Raw genomic sequence first — 17,306 nt, forward strand, 5'->3', positions numbered from 1 at the left:
GCTCCCAGTCCTCCCAGTGCTCCCAGTGCTCCCAGTCCTCCCAGTGCTCCCAGTGCTCCCAGTGCTCCCAGTGCTCCCAGTGCTCCCAGTGCTCCCAGTGCTCCCAGTGCTCCCAGTGCTCCCAGTGCTCCCAGTGCTCCCAGTGCTCCCAGTGCTCCCAGTGCTCCCAGTCCTCCCAGTGCTCCCAGTCCTCCCAGTGCTCCCAGTCCTCCCAGTGCTCCCAGTGCTCCCAGTGCTCCCAGTGCTCCCAGTCCTCCCAGTCCTCCCAGTGCTCCCAGTCCTCCCAGTGCTCCCAGTCCTCCCAGTCCTCCCAGTGCTCCCAGTCCTCCCAGTCCTCCCAGTGCTCCTAGTCCTCCCAGTCCTCCCAGTGCTCCCAGTCCTCCCAGTGCTCCCAGTGCTCCCAGTGCTCCCAGTGCTCCCAGTGCTCCCAGTGCTCCCAGTGCTCCCAGTGCTCCCAGTGCTCCCAGTGCTCCCAGTGCTCCCAGTGCTCCCAGTGCTCCCAGTGCTCCCAGTGCTCCCAGTGCTCCCAGTCCTCCCAGTCCTCCCAGTGCTCCCAGTCCTCCCAGTGCTCCCAGTCCTCCCTGTGCTCCCAGTGCTCCCAGTCCTCCCAGTGCTCCCAGTCCTCCCAGTCCTCCCAGTGCTCCCAGTGCTCCCAGTGCTCCCAGTGCTCCCAGTGCTCCCAGTGCTCCCAGTGCTCCCAGTGCTCCCAGTGCTCCCAGGGCTCCCAGTGCTCCCAGGGCTCCCAGTGCTCCCAGTGCTCCCAGTCCTCCCAGTAACCCACCCGTCTCTACAGTTGAGTTTCAGTTCTACAAACATTCTCAGAAAGCAGAGCTGCTCAGGACGAAGATCAAACCTCATTGGCTGGATTAAACCGAAGTGGGCGGAGCTTGTAGTGAACACAGGAGGAATGTTCAGTTTTAGACATTCATGATGAAAACTTCAAAGTAAAAGTCTCTGGATGTCCAAACGGCGTTTTTCATCAGAAATACTTTAATAAACCAAAACTAAAAATGATTTACATTCATTTTCAACTGAAAACATGAAATAAAGTCATGAGGAGAAATAAAGTCTCTGATTCAGTTGACAGAACCGATTTCAGCAGCAACGACTTCAAGTTGCAGCTCACATTTGTTTTGAAAGGTTGTGGACATTGACTAGGCCGTTACGGCGCATCGATCCTGCTCTGATCGGAAATGGTTGATATTCAGCATGTTGGATGGTCAGCGTGTGGCGATCCCAGAGGTCAAACCAGGTCACAGCCTGCTGACACGATGCAGTCCGCTGGTTTATTCTCTAATCAACATAATCCATAATCTATCGCCGCTGTTTCTGGTCGGCCATGTTTGTTTCCTCTGACCTGTTTCCCGTCTGCAGGTTGTCTGTTGCTGGATGGACTGTAAACCTGTTTCACAGAAGATATTTTACTGTCAGTTTTTGAAGGAGGCCGTCTAACGGCTCTGCCTCATGACACTCCCCAGACCGTCGGTCAGCATAACATCAGCTCACAGCTGCAGATCAACAAACTGCCAGTTGTTGTTCGTCTAGATGCGTTTCTGCTCACTCAATGGACATGATCAGGATGTGATCAGCTCTCCCTGATCATTCAACTCTGATGGAAACTTTCGTTTCTCCCCATGACTCTGAGAAATCAGCCAAAGTTTAACAATATTTGCCTCCTTGTTTCCAGATATGGGTCGGTTTCAGGCCGATGATCGGACGCTTCACCCACCAGGATTTAACGCAGCCACAGACGGGATCTGGGCCTTCGGAGCAGTTCTGCCTGTAAGGAATCAGCGCGGAGCCCAAACTCTGCCGGGCGCCTCAGGACAGATCCGTCTTATCCGGCGCTTCGGCGTGATGGCCGCCGCCCACCTCGGCGCCGCCGGCCGCCAACAACGTCCTGCGGTTGTAGTGGTGGTGGCCCTTCATGATGCCCGAGTTGTTGTTCTCGTTGAGAATCTGCTTCTGCTTCTGCCGGTTGAGCGACTGCACCAGGCCCAGCACCACGGCCGCCAGAGAGTACTGGCCCGTGATTTTGCGCGGCTGCAGGATGAGCGGGTTGGGCTGCACCCGGCCCAGCAGGAAGTGAGTTCGGATTTTGCCCTCCTGCTCGCTGATGCCCTTGACGTAGATCTCGCCGCGGTACTCGAAGGCGAAGCCTCGCTCCTTCAGGATGAGGAAGGTTTCCTCGGGAACCTGGATCTTGCCGCTCACGCCGGTGCTGTCCATGCGGCTGGCCAGGTTCACCGTCTTCCCCCAGATGTCGTACTGCGGCTTCTTGGCGCCGATCACGCCGGCCACCACCGAGCCGTGAGCCATTCCTGGAGAGAAACAACTCAGTGCTTTAAATAGACCAGCATTTAAAACAACAAGTTTCATTCCTTCAGTTGGATGAAACACCATGGAAGAACATTGACAGGTTATTACAGCAAACAGTCAATTACTTTAAACTTTAAAGGAAGATTTTCCAGTTTTCTTAAGGTTTACTTTGCACTCAACACAAATGCTGCAAACATGAAACTGTTGAACAAATTCCTTTAATTTACCTTAAATCCAAATATGATGATGCAAATAATTAATCAACTCAATCGTCGTTTAGCGGTTTATTAGATTAAAATTAGTTTCAATCGATTAACTAATATTGTCTGATTTAGAGTTGTAGTTTGTCCGCCATCCAGCAGAAGGCGCCGCTGGTCAACCTTAAGCGACCCAGAGACAAAGATGGCGGAGATTTCCCAGAAAGAACCCGATAAACGGTCCAAACAAAGGCCGGTGTGAGAGGCTAAATGCATTTTATGTAGTTCTGATTTGAAATATAAAAAACTCAACAAGATTCTTATCTTCACTGTAAACTTTCATTCAGCTGCAGGACAGAAAATGTCAAATCCTCCAGCAAAAGTTCAACAATGTGAGAAACTGACATCATTATTCAGTCAGTATTTAAAACAGCCAACAAACAAAGATGTTAACTTTTTAATTCACTATATTATGAATAATATACCCCTTTATGTTATGGAAAGATGCTCCTTTTCATATAAAAGAAAACTCAGATTTTTAAAAAAGGCCTCGTTTTAATTAATCTATAGCCAATCAATGAGATCAATCAACGTTAGAGTAACTCATTAATCCATAACTTCCCCCCATGATTAGGTTATGGATGGTAATTATCAGCGTTTCCCATAAAAAGCATAGAAGTTCAACATGTAGATTGAATCCAACAAGGAGAATTTTCAGGTAATAATTTGTCATAAACAGAAAAGTTCATTCTGGTTTCCAGTGAAAATCTTTGGATTTCTGAGTCTGGAAGTTTATCATTTTCCCTCTTCTGGCATTAAATCATTTCTACTGAAAACAGAAGGATTCCTTCGTTAAATCACTGAAAAAGCAAAATAACTTTTCTCAGCAGAACTGAAGTCTCACCGATCCGCAGCTCGAAGTTGTTGAAGGAATGTTTATTGATCTCCTGGATGCTCTCGTTCAGGGCGATGGCGAAGTCGGCCAGGGCGCAAAGGTGACCCCATTTATCTTCACATTGCTGTGGATCAGAGGAAACAGCCTGAAGAACCTGGAAGCTGATCGGATCGGCCTGACGGACGAACCGGGCCAGTAAAGAACCGGGCCAGTAGAGAACCGGGCCAGTAGAGAACCGGGCCAGTAGAACCGGGCCAGTAAAGAACCGGGCCAGTAAAGAACCGGGCCAGTAGAGAACCGGGCCAGTAAAAGAACCGGGCCAGTAAAGAACCGGGCCAGTAAAGAACCGGGCCAGTAAAGAACCGGGCCAGGGAGGAACCGGGCCAGTGAAGAACCAAAGGAGGAATTTAAAGTTTGAACGTCAGAACCACCTTAAATTTAGCGATAAAGAGCCAGGAGAACCTCAGGGCTCTTCACTTGAACTGATGTTTTTACATGTTTTCTTCACTGACTGAAAAACCTTCATAAGTTTCACTGCATTTCGTTGCTTTGTACAGGTGACAGTGCAGTGACAATAAAGCTGAATTCTATTCTAAAGTTTATAGCATGTTTTTCCCATAATCTGCAGCAAACCCAGCAAGGTGATTATAGTTGGACTGAAATCTTGTTTGTGGGATTTTGACTTTTTGTCAGAAATGGTGATCAGTTACATAATAAAACAGATATAAATGAATGTTCTTGTATGTTCTGGGGAAAAACTCAGTAATTCAGATTTTTAACTGAATTTCTGAAGATGTGAAGCCAGAAGTTACAGCAACAGCAAGAAAACTGCAGCTGGTTCCAAAACATTCAAATCCTGCAGAAGAGGATCTTTCACATCAGACTTCCTGTTTACTTAAAGGAATAGAAGTTTCTGAAATAGAAAATATGCTGGAGAAACTTTACTGGATTAAAACATGTTTAAACCAGAATGAGCAGAAATAACGGCGGCGCTCTGGGAGTCGTTGAAGCATTTTTGCAGCATTTTTGCAGCAGTTTTGCAGCAGTTTTGCTGCTTGCTGTGGATCTTCACCTGTTTCTCGGGCGACAGACCAGAGACGGCCATGTAGGTGCTGCCGATCGTCTTGATCTTCTCGATGTCCTGGAAACGGTCTTCACCGAGCAGCTGCAACAGAAACAACGTTCACTGAGCTTTTCAACAACCTGAAGCACAAAATCACACGTGACTGAGGACCGGGCTCCTCTGAGCACCTCAGAGACAAACTGCTGCCTGAACCGAGACAAATGTCCAACGGAGACGGACACTGGACCACCTGCTGATGAGGAAACGTTTAAATTCAAACCGATCAGGACAGAAAGGCTAAACATCTGAAACTTGTTTTGAGATTTTTGCTGAAGTTTTGTGTCTTCAGAGGATGTTGAACAGGAAGCAGTGCTGCTACAAACCCTGTGGTTCTTTGCCACCTGCAATAATTGGTTTTTGATGACCTGCCAGCAGAATCAGTCATTTCTGCAGAGACATTAATGGCTTCTCAAGTATTTTCTAAAATGCATGTTTTGTCCTGAATGGTGTTTACGTCTTCCATTCAGCCGAACAGACGGTTTGAACTTCACCTCGTCGAAGTCGGCGATGATTTCGTTGAGCAGCCGCAGACACTCGACTCCCTGGTTGTTCATCTCAGTCTGGGAGTAAAAGTCGGCGAAGCCGGGGATGGAGGCGAACATCACGCCCACCGAGTCGTAGGACTGGGAGTACAGCTCCTGAGGAGACATCGACACGACCGGGACGTTACAACGCCACGTCAAACCCAGGTTGACAAACCCGGTACGGCCCAACAGAACCACAACAGAACCACAGCAGAACTGCTGCCAAAGGGAGACGGAGGAGAACAGAGAAATAAATTTAAGCAACGCATGAAAGTTTTCTTAAGGTCTCAGATGCGTTTAGACTCACACAGCCTCATCATGTCGTTATCACCTTAAAATGCCACAAAAATGAACCAAGCAGAAACACAGAGCATGAATTCACCTCATGGTGACGCTACACACGGCTCAGACATTTACTCTCCAGACTCAGAGTTTGGAGTTGATGCCTCTGGTAAGGCACCAGTCAACCTGTTTTTCAGAAAACCACAAAACGCCTCAAGAATAAAAACTTTTGCAAACTTCAACAGGCTGACATCCTGTCGCCCAGAACATGAGGAGTTTAGCATGAAGCTATGCAGAAATGTTTGGACTACTGTGAGGTCAAGGCACAGCTTGACCTTTGCTCCAAACTGGTGTCCAGAATGACAGAAGGACGACTTCATGCTCCAGAAATCCACTGTGCTCAGATAATCCAAACATGTTCACTCCTTTCCAAATCGTCCTGTTTTAACCTTAAGGATGCAAATCTGGGAACATGAGCAGCTTCTAAATCTTTTTCCAGCAGTGAATAATCCCTCCTTCCAGGTTCATTTCGGAAAACCTTCCCAGGTTGACGGGCAGCAACAATCACTGCTGATAGGTTTTCACCCGGCTGTTCGACACGCTTTGTGATTCATAATGAAAGCAATGGTCACACATTTTGTTTTCATTTGAACTCAAGACATCATGACAGGGTGGATCTGTTGCACATTTATAATGAGATGCAAATCACTTTAAAACCCAGTAAAAACCAGATGAGCTTCATTATATCCTCACATGAATGAAATAATTTACTCTGATCAAGCAGAGCATCCTCCTCAAAATCACTGATGAATAAACGACACAGTGCAGTGCAGCCTATCGGCCACTAGGGGGCAGTGTTAGCTCGTACAGCAGGTCTGCAGACATGAAGCAGCATCTTCACATCCCAAATGCCACATTCAGTAATTCATCATGCCATTATGGTAGCATTGTAATAATAGGGTGATAAACATTAACGTCCAGCCACAGTTCAGCTTTTGAAGTTAATAATTCAGGAGAAGCTGCGTCTGTCCGCAGGCTGCTCCCATTCTTAATGTAATTACACGGTTGTGAAAATGGGCCTCTGACCTGAATGGGGCTTCCTCAGCGGCTTTATGCTCGGCTAATGAGCTCAGCCAAACGGCCAAACTTCAAAAGGGAAACTTGGTTAAAGTTGAACTAATTGAATTTCTTGGTGTTCTGCTGCGATGCTGCAGAACGTCAGGCAGCGTTTTGCGGTTCAGTCGGGGTTCATTCCTGCCGCTGAAGCCTCTTTAACTGTCTGGGCTTCGCATATTTGGTGGGAAGCGTCAGAGGAGGAAAACCAGACTCCAAATATTTACAGGGTTGTTTCTACGCTCTGCTGTTTATTCCAACTTTAGAGATAAAAGTGATGCATTTCAGCTCCAGGTAGAGGCCCCGATAAGGTCCTAGTTAAAGGCTGGTTGGATGAACCGGGTTCAACCTGCTGCTGCCAGAGGAACGGACAGGAAACTCCCCGATTAACGATCAATCCGATTGATTTCCTGATCATCAGCTCTGAAGGTTTATGACGTCAGAGAACCAACAGTTTCTGCTCATCAATCTGGGAAGAAACTGAAAATCATCTCAACAGGAAATAACCAGAAACTTTTATCAACAAATGAAACCTGGAGGTCCGATTTAATCTGCAGACGATTACAAACCAAAGTCCCGCCTGACGGCTTCGTCTCTGAAACGAAGCTCAAACGTTTCATCCAGACGGAACCAAACGCCTCACACCAAACCAGATCTACAGGAGAATGAGCAGGCTGGAACGGCCTAGTCAAAGCCCAGGCTCCAGCTGATTCAGATGCTGCTGGGAAACTTCCAGATAATGAAATAATAACTGGAGATTTAAGAGAGCAAAGCGGAGCTCTTCAGACCAAACTGTGCTGCTGTCATCATGGTTATGATAAATAAAGTTGGACCTCGTTGTCGCGGTCCTTCTCCAGGAAGTGTCGGGCCACGTGGCTGGGCAGGATGTTCCTCAGCATGTTCTCGTTGTGTTCCCGCAGCTCCTTCATCTCGTTGATCTCCTCCTTGGCCTGAACGCGCCACAGGAAGTCCAGCCGGGCCGTGTACTCCAGCTGAAAGCACAGACCCAGTCAGCAAACCCGCAGACCTGGAGCGCCGCAGGTCCGGCCGGAGCGCCGCAGGTCCGGCCGGAGCGCCGCAGGTCCGATCCGCAGCAAAACCTCACCGTGGCAAACCAACCGGGCTGCAGGGAAAACTGTTGTTACTACTGCAAACGAATTTTTATAAACTGCAGGTTAATCTGAACATTTGGAAAAGAAACAGTGACAATAAGCAGAAAACAGTTTGTAGAAAAAAATCAGTAATTATTAATAATCTGAATAAATAAAAAAATGTAATAAAAGCTCCTGGTTTCGCTTTGGCTCCAGCGTTACACTGTAAAACAGAGCCTGGCTTAACTTAAGTCTACTAGGTAATTATCTCAGTTTATAGTCAGAAATCAAATTTTATCCAGTTGATTTAACAAGAGACAAAAATAATTTAAGTTCTTAATCTTTATTTGAGGTGTTTTAACTTTTTATTGTAATTAAAACTGAACTGAAAACTGTCCTCACGTTTTAAAAACACAGCATTTTTATATTTCATTCATTTTATCCAGTTGAAATAATGACTTATTTAAAGTTAGAAGCATTAAATTGTATTTTATCTCATCTCAGGCCGACTGAGGAAACTTTGCTTTCTGCACGTCAAGGTCGAATATTTCAGCTGTTTTCTCATCCAAGTCAAAAACTTTTCATTAGTAAGAATCTTCCTGAGAGGCTCATGTCACAATAATAAAGTGATTTCTGCTTTTCGGTGAGCAGATGTTTTACAGGCCGTTAAAAATAAACGTCCAGCTGCTGAAGTTTAGAGAATAAAGCCGGAGCTTCCTGACGCCTCGGCCCAGCAACTTGTTCCATAAAAAGCAGATTAGAAGTGAAGTTCAGGGCAAAGTGTTACATAAATGAGATGATTGAATTCACAGGCAGGCAAATTAAAATATTTAATCACCTCTGCAGTGCAGGACTATTCCATCAATCTGCTGAGCAGCTCAAGTATTTTAAGAGGCAACTCAATTAGCTTTTTTGAATTAACGATTAATACAAAGTCACATGAATAAATTAGAGCCAAACAAGTGGCGAGCGCCTGCAGAAGGGAGGAAGCTGAAAAATGATTTCTAGGGCAGGACGATGAGCCTGGAAGGATTTCTGATCTTCTTCCGATTGATCAGGGAATCGATTAGTCGCCTCATCAGGAGAGAAACTTCATCCAGTTTTCTGTCCAATTAACGTCCAGCATGAGACACAAACCGCACAGGAAGTCCAGAAATGTATCAATTCAACCATAAACTATAACAACAAAATAAACAACAGTTTCGATTCAAAAACAAGTTTTGCTATAAATTATTGAATAGATATTTGAGCTCAATAAAGATATTGATTGATTTTGATCAGTTGTTCAGGTTAGTGGACGTTTGCGCTAATGCTACATGTTTAGCATCGAGACGCTACTATGGGCTAGCATAGCTTCACTGACAGGCTAGCTCCTGTTAGCACAACTTGAACACAACATTAGCTTTTTACAGCGTCCAATCAGATCAGCAGAAACAGAAACTAAACTCTTTGGGCCGAGAGAAACAAGCGAACATAAAGTAGGTAAAAAATGACTCTTTTCTGTTTTAACAGGTTAAAGTCATTATTATTTGTAAATAATGAAGCTCGGGCTTCATGGCCGTCTCAACTCACATCAGCAGGAAAGTCTTTTCCCAAAATGGCCGCTTGATTTCTAAACTCTTGTTCTGTTGATGAGCTGAACGATAATCAGAGAGAAAGAAGTCTGGATTTGTTACCCAGTGTTTATTGAAGTTACAAATAAACACGTCTTGAGTAAATGAGTGTGATGGATGTGTCAGCAGAACCCACTCCCATCTGGACCGACCATCTGCTGCTCCAGAGACGATCAGCGTCTGACTAACGTCTCCATCCATTCAGATGAAGGAACAACAGCGAACAGGAGAAAATCTTTACTGCCAGTTAAAACACGGAGCCAAGAGCAGAACGTTTGAGACGACGCTTTGAATCAGAAATGTATGAAAATGGGAGTAAATCAGCTGATTGGCTCTTTATTGGCCTGAAAGTTACCTGGAGAACGCAGTGAAACATTTAGAAGATCTCAGATCTTTCTAACATTTGTTTGCCTGCATCAGAAAGAGGATCAATTTATGAACAGTAGCATCAGCAAACAGCCATTCTCAAGACATTGCCAGCAAGCCCGGCATTTCTCAAGGAGCAAATCAGAGTTAAGAGTCTGAGAGAAGCAGGTTGTGGAGGAAAAGGCTTTAATTGGCTCCTGATCTCCTCACAAACAGAATCACTGGAGAGTCGCTTCAACGAGGCCCTGAGAGGCGCCGCAGCTTCACGCACGTTTTCCACAATCAGAACCACGCGTTTCCACTAACAGTCATCAGACTAATTACAGAGCAGCAACCACCTCAGAGCTGCTTTTAATTTAAACTCAATAAAATGTACTCAGTGAAACTGGCTGTACGTGTCATCAAATACAAATGGAGTCATAAAAGAGGCTCGTTTTAGAGAAAATCCTTTCTTCCTGCAGAATAAGATCCATTATTACTGATTTACTTATTAGAAATGGCTTTAAATTCTCTTCTGATTGGCTGAAAGTCTAACTCAGATTAAATCCAACCAGATTTAATTCCAGTCAAATGTTTAGTTCGTTGTAAATTCAACTAAACTGACATTTTTCTCAGTCTGAATGGATTTAATTGAATTTCTGGCTGTAAAACTGTGATTGCCAGTTTGCCATAGCGAGAGCATGAAAGCGGCGGGCGGCGGCGGAGCCGGACTCCAGACGGCAGGATGGACGCTGCGGCGCGTCAGGCCCCTGAAACGGGCCGGCTGGTTCTGCTCCTGTTTACGGCGTGAAGATAAAATAATATCCAGAAAGATTCAGAGAGACTGCTGCTCAGGGAAACAGTTTCAGTCCCACAATCTGAGGAACATCAGCAGAACCAGAGGCCAGCGGAAAACCCAAAAACTGGAGCAGAACTCAACATCAGACAAACGCTGCTCGTTATCACCTGTCAGGTAACATGATGACAACCAATAACGATCAATATCAGAGGAGATCCAGATAATCCAACAGCAGAAACCAAAAATCAACGTTTTCTCTGCCTGAACGTCGGTTCAAGCGTTTAGCGGGAACTTTGCAGGGAAGTAATCCCTCCCTGCTATTTGTAATCAGAGTACTTGGTACTTCGGACGGAGGGAACAGATCAATTACAAACTGCAGCATTTAAAACCAAATGAATCTGAATGACATCAACGTCTAACGGCACAAAATGTTTACATTTCTGTGTCTTAAGTAATTATATAGCAGATCAAATAAATATCTGTGTTTTATTGGCCGAAATCATTGATGAATGGATTTATTCATCTGATCAGTTTCTCTTTCTGGACTGAATTGATTATTATCGTCTAATAAACTGTGATTATGTAATAAGTTGCAGATCTGTGCAGCTGAACATGCAGGAGCTCAGAGGAATAAAACGCTGATCCAAACTTTTAATTGTGAAAAACTATGTTAGATTACTTTATGCTTTTTAATTTAATGGTCGAGTAGATCAGCTCATTTGTGGTGAAGCTTTTTTTCTCTTTCCAATTAGCTGCAGCACAGCAGGAGATGTTTGTCTGAAATGAATCGACTGGCTTTAATTTGCTCTGCGGCTGCAGCACCTGGAAGCCGGACCAGAGTTCAGAACCGGCAGTCAGAACCAGAGTTCAGAACCAGCAGTCAGAACCAGAGTTCAGAACCAGAGTTCAGAACCAGAGTTCAGAACCAGAGTTCAGAACCGGCAGTCAGAACCGGCAGGAACCCGATCCAATGAGGAGCAGAACCGATGGATCCATTGAAGCGTAGCTTGATAAGTGTAATCTCCTCTTTGGGCCCCCTGCTGAGGGAACCAATCTCTAACTGCTTCAGCGTCACTTCATGTTTCATTTTGTGCTAAATTTCTCTGGATGACAAATGAAGTGAGTCTTTGTTTCCATGGCGATGGCGCAGATCGGATCCTGTGGTTCTGCTCCCGTCGGTCGGCTCTTTCTTCTCCTACTGCTCTCCGATTTACATTATTGGTTTTGTTAAACCGCTAACGTTCCGTTTTCTGGCGTTCTGATTGGCTGAGGCTCCGTCCTGGAGGACGCCATCAGCTGGGATGTTCTGCTGGAGGTTTTTCTCTCCACTGTCGCTGCATGCATGTAAGGAAGGACGGGCTTCCTCAGGAAGAAACCTGAACTTATTGAACTGAAATACATGAGGCTGAAATCTGACCGTTAAAGAGAGAGGAGTCTGTGTTTGGAGAGGATCCGGTTTTACCTGCTGACCGTGGTAAAACACGGCGAGGAGGAACATGGCCCATCAGCAGCAGAGACGTCTCTTTGGTTCCCAGGAAGTTTCTGAAGGAAGACAAAATAAGATGTTGCACTTTAGTCGACTGAAAGATTAAAGTCATGCAACAAAATCCCATCAAGTCAAACTTTGGTAGAGAAACGTCTCACTTTATGTAAAACTGCAGCAAATGTAAAAGTAGGAATCAAATCTTGTAAAAAACTTGAGGCGAATGTTTGTTTCCATCTGAGGATTATCAGCTCAAACGTAGAAACGCAAACTTCAAAATAATAAAACGTTTTTAGTGTTTTTACTGCTAGAAACAGGAATCAGGTCTGAGACGCTGAGACTTGAGTTTTCATGCTGAGGTTTGATTCAGTGCAGAAGGTCACGCTTCAACCGTCACACAAAAACATCTGCAAAAACAAAATAAGTGAATCTGGAGGAGAGCAGAACGTTCCTCTGGAAGGAAACCAGGTAAGAGAAGGAATCATTCAGATGAAGTCCATAAATCCTCCTTTGTGCTTTGGATTCAGATATGAAAACATTTCTGCAGAACCGTCTTCATGTTTCTGCCTGCAGACGTTTTTCACCCTGAAGGATGTGAAATGATCCTGACTGATGAGGAAACTGTTCTCTACCTAATACTACAAATAAACCTTTAAATATCAGAAATGTAAAGATTTAACATTAATCCTGCTGCCTCTGTTTGAAATAATGTCAGGGATTTAATCCTGTCAACGCCGAGTTCAGCCTGGAAACTTCACTTCAACTGCTGGTGTTTTTACTTTTCTGCTATAATCTTCTGACAGTAAATACCAATATTATCAAAAACAAACCCTGAGATTCATATTTTGTTCATTTGCAGACGTGTGACAAAGTGGACATTCAGAAAGCAAAGCAGGCGAGGTGTCCAACACGGCCGCCATGACAGGCGGTCCGGTCGGGGCTCCAGCTGCGCAGACGACTCACTCCGTGTTGTGGTGCACGGTGTCGTAGCGCACAAACAGCGAGGTGTAGAAGGCTTCGGTCAGCAGGGAGTAGATGGCGATCATCAGCAGCAGCACGGCCAGCTTCAGCACCGAGTTGAGCCGCAGGAACACGGCGCAGGTGACCATGGCCAGGACGCCCGTGAACACGAAGTACTGCGAGGAAACAAACCAGCGTTCAGATGCACCTGCATGATCCCAGCAGGCGAACAGCAGGCGAACAGCAGGGGGCGAAAACATCTGAGCCAGGATGCAGAGAGTCACACTGCATGAGATTCATCTGAATATTAGTGAAAGATCATCATCTAATGGTCACTTCATACTTAATCAAATGTGAATATGAACCAACAGCAGCTGGCTTCACATGAATCAGAGAATAAACTGATTACTATCTAAATAACGACCAGAAATTAAATTAAACCCTCCAAAGTCACCAATAATTATCAGATTTATTTACGTACTAATTAATAATAAGGAAATAAAACTATCTAGAAATTTGTAAAATTCTCACCTTAAATTAAATCATTTAAAAAGAATTAATTTAATAGTTAATTAGGTTCCAGTTTCTCAGTTATGCTGTAATACCACAAACAGCCACTAGGATCAAAACAACAATACAGAATCAGATTATCTGTCTAATTAATTAGCTTTTATAACTCTTTCATAATGCAGACATGATTCTCTGGAGGTTTTTGTTTTTAGGTCTTCAGTTTCCTGAACCTAAAATTCAACTGAAGATCATTTTAAACTTTCTGCATATAAACTAAACCTCCCAGTTTCTGTTATTATGTAAACTTTGGGCACAAACTAAAATAACTTTTATGAGCTCCTGATTGAATCCCAGCTCCTCTGGGCTCAGCGCACACCCCCTGCTGAGCCGTAATAAACCAAAACTAAACTGCCCTTTATTTGAGAGGTTTCTGCTTTGCCTGCTCATGAAATATTAAATCCAATATGCAGCATTTTCTTATTTGTCTGCAGCTAAAAGCAGAGCCAGAGTGGCTGCAGAGCAGTCGTACCTGCGGAGCCTCAGGAGGAATAAATTTATGATGTATACATGCAGCGACATGACTCAGCCGAGCCTGCGGCTGTAAAAACGAGCCTCGTTATTGGCTCCATCAATCAGCTGCAAACTGTGAGAGCAAAACAACATGATGGATGTTTTCCACGTGACGCTCTGATCAGCTGCCGCGTCCGAGGCGAGACCTCCCCGCGACGCGAGCGGCTGTCCGCCGACGCAGAGGCGAGAAAGCACAACAGACGGAGCGGACCGCAGAAGCGACACCTCGTCTCGTTGGTACCTCTGGGTAGAAGCAGATGTCCGGGATGGAGGCAGACTCGTTGTACGTCTGGTTCCTGAAGGTGTTGGACTTGTCGAAGTCGCACCACAGCTGGGAGAGACACAAACGGGGAGGATCATTTCAACAGCAAAATCAGCTGAGAAAGAGGAGAAATGCGTTTTATCAACAAGAATCTCAGTCTTTCTGTTCATTTTGCTGTTGGAAATATTTACTTGCATTAAAGTTTTGGATGCACTGAGGAGATTCATTCCCTCGGCTGTCGGTGGAGACAGATCAATGGATCAGATTTCCAATCATAACTTCATTTCCACGTCTACCTGCTGAAATCGGGTCTCTGAGTGATTTTGGGTCATGATGGTGTGAACGTCTACCACTAATGCTGTTGATGCATATTTAACACATAGGAATCACACTGGACTCACTTCCCCATCATCTAGTTTTCAGTAATGAAGCTAATTTGGATAAATAATGTATAAACTACAAATATTGCATGTGGTATTAAACTTTTGGACTTTGACTACATCTAAAAAAAACAGATGGTTCTGAAAACCTTTCAGAACAAAAAGATACAAAAGACACATTTTTTGTTTTGTAGGCAAACATCGATGGTTGGAAATAAATCATTGTCAGACGTGGAAATCTCAAAGCTAGAAGGAAGAAATAACATTTCTCTTCTCTTTTTTAATCCTCTTACAATGTTGATCATTGCGGCGAGAAAGTTGATGAGGATGGAGACGAAGATGATGACGTTCCGCGCCGCGTACGTCTCGTTGATCCAGCAGCAGGCTTTCCTCAGAACCAGAGGCAGACACTTGTAGTCCTCCGCCGTCGTGACCAGAACCAGACAGGAGTGGAGAACGATGAGGACCGAGAACTGGATCACCATCGTCACCATTCTGCACACAAAAAACAGACTTAACAAAAACATGACTATTTTAAACAGCCAGTGACTCTTAAAGAGGGTCTGAAGAAGCTCTAATATGTTCAGATTTTAACTTCAGGACATGAGAATCCCGCTGAGGCTCAGAGAAAAGAGGAAATAAAACCATTTCCAGCATCTCAACCCATTCCCTGCCAGAGTCCTGAGCCGCTAAACGAGCAGCTGCTCCGTCTGGAAACGACGCAGAAAATACCTGAAAACTGAAATCAGACTTTTTTTTGTTGCCTGAGAGAAAACTCCATCGCTTTATCTGATTGAAAAGTTGAAAATCTGCTAAAGATTTTGAGATTAATTTCTGAAATCTGAGACAAAAAATGTCAGAACTTTTGACTTCAAAAGCTGAAGATGTTTTATTCTGAAACTGATAGATTCCCTGATTCTATGGAGGAAGTTTATTGACCTAATGCGGCGATGCAGATTGTATAATTAGACCTTTTTCAGATACATTTGACAGTAGGATATTTATCCAGTTCTTCCGCTGCTCTTGTTTCTCTCTGATCCATTTGTTCCTCATGTTGAGGAAACTGTTGCTGTCTGATGTTCCCTTACCTGGCAGAGGGCAGCAGGCTTTGAATAGCCGTGATGAAGATGAGCACGATGAAGGCGCAGACCAGGTTGGACTTGAAAACCTCGTCCCTCATCTGTGAGTACTGCACAGGGACAGAGAGACCAAGAGAGAAGCAGGAGGAAGAGGAGGTGAGGGGCAGAAACAGGCTTTCAGACAAACAGAGAGGACTGGACGAGCCAAAACGCGCCAAACACACGAATGCTCTGCAGCGGATGCTCTGCAGCGGATGCTCTGCAGCGGATGCTCTGCAGCGAATGCTCTGCAGCGAATGCTCTGCAGCGAATGCTCTGCAGCGAATGCTCTGCAGCGGATGCTCTGCAGCGAATGCTCTGCAGCGGATGCTCTGCAGCGGATGCTCTGCAGCGAATGCTCTGCAGCGGATGCTCTGCAGCGAATGCTCTGCAGCGAATGCTCTGCAGCGGATGCTCTGCAGCGGATGCTCTGCAGCGGATGCTCTGCAGCGGATGCTCTGCAGCGGGTGCATGCGACTCGGTCGACCACAAGCGTCAGAGAGAGACAGGAGCTGGGGGTCAGCTAAGGGTCCTGGGGAAGGAGCGAAGCTCACAGACACGATGCTCGCTGAGAGCGTTTTCAGATGTTAACCGAGACCCAACAGAGAGCGCTGAGCCAAAATAAACCTGAACCTGAAACATGGACTGAAGATTCACGAAAATTAGTTCATTACATGTTGTTATGGCCCTGCTAATTAACAACTACAAAATAAAGCACAAAAATGCAAAGACATTAATTTGGTGCCTTTTATGTTTTGCCTTCTTTACTTGGTTTATTTTGTCAAACAGAAATGAACTAAACAGGAACAGAAAAACTGATTTTGTATTCAGAATTTGATCAATGCATTTGTATTTGACACACTTTTCCTTAAGATTGTTATCAGAAATAACGACAAATTTATTTTCCTCCAAGGGTTTAAATATAATGACTGATAAATACAATCTTACTAAATATAGATAAAAGTAGCAAAAAATAAAGAAACATGTTTAAAAATTAGAGCTAAGCTATGCTAATTAGCCACAACCAAACTTTAGCAAAGAAAATCATCCAACTAAAAAACTTATTTAATAATAATAATAATATACTTAAATTTTCTGCTTAAAGAAACAAAGGCCTGTTTCAAACCTTCGGTTAAATGTGTAATGTGTTGGCTCAGATTATTGGCCCTTTTTGCCCCTGAACCGCCTGCTGCCCCGACCCGCCTGTTGCCCCGACCCGCCTGCTGCCCCGAACCGCCTGCTGCCCCCAAACCGCCTGTTGCCCCGACCTGCCTGTTGCCCCGACCCGCCTGTTGCCCCGAACCGCCTGCTGCCCCCAAACCGCCTGTTGCCCCCAAACCGCCTGTTGCCCCGACCTGCCTGCTGCCCCAAACCGCCTGCTGCCCCGACCCGCTGTCTCTTTCTTCAAGGGTGCTGGGAAATTAGCAAGAGGATGCTTCACGTTCGGTCACAACTTTGGCAAAAAGTAAAAAAAGAAATTAAAGAAAGAAAAATGAAAGAAATTATAAAGGAGGATGAAGGGAGCCGACAACAAATCACTGCACATTTACTGAGGAGGTTTACAGGTTAATCAGATGAACAAATTAAATATTCAAATGAAGGTAATTTTGGGGGATGGTGATAAAACACAAAGTATGGAAGCCAATATGAACTCAAAAGCAACAAAAACAAAACGGGAAAATATAAAGAAGATGTGCAAAAGGAGACTGCATTCAGCAAAGA

General features: G+C 44.9%; 1 protein-coding gene across 1 annotated transcript in view; it reads right to left on the reverse strand.

Moving 5' to 3' along the window:
* Positions 1-652: 652 nt before the first annotated feature.
* adcy8 (adenylate cyclase 8 (brain)) overlaps positions 653-17,306 on the reverse strand; it is an 82,318-nt gene continuing 65,664 nt past the window's right edge. Inside the window, 11 exon segments of the mRNA XM_055021802.1 lie at positions 653-2,321; positions 3,421-3,535; positions 4,484-4,576; positions 5,026-5,172; positions 7,287-7,445; positions 11,764-11,802; positions 11,804-11,843; positions 12,748-12,920; positions 14,066-14,155; positions 14,760-14,961; positions 15,555-15,655. Of these exon segments, the coding sequence (XP_054877777.1) occupies positions 1,822-2,321; positions 3,421-3,535; positions 4,484-4,576; positions 5,026-5,172; positions 7,287-7,445; positions 11,764-11,802; positions 11,804-11,843; positions 12,748-12,920; positions 14,066-14,155; positions 14,760-14,961; positions 15,555-15,655 (1,659 nt within the window). The 3' untranslated portion in view covers positions 653-1,821.

Source organism: Poeciliopsis prolifica, unplaced genomic scaffold (assembly GCF_027474105.1).
Source record: "Poeciliopsis prolifica strain line A6 unplaced genomic scaffold, Auburn_PproV2 SCAFFOLD079, whole genome shotgun sequence".
Lineage (NCBI taxonomy): Eukaryota > Metazoa > Chordata > Actinopteri > Cyprinodontiformes > Poeciliidae > Poeciliopsis > Poeciliopsis prolifica.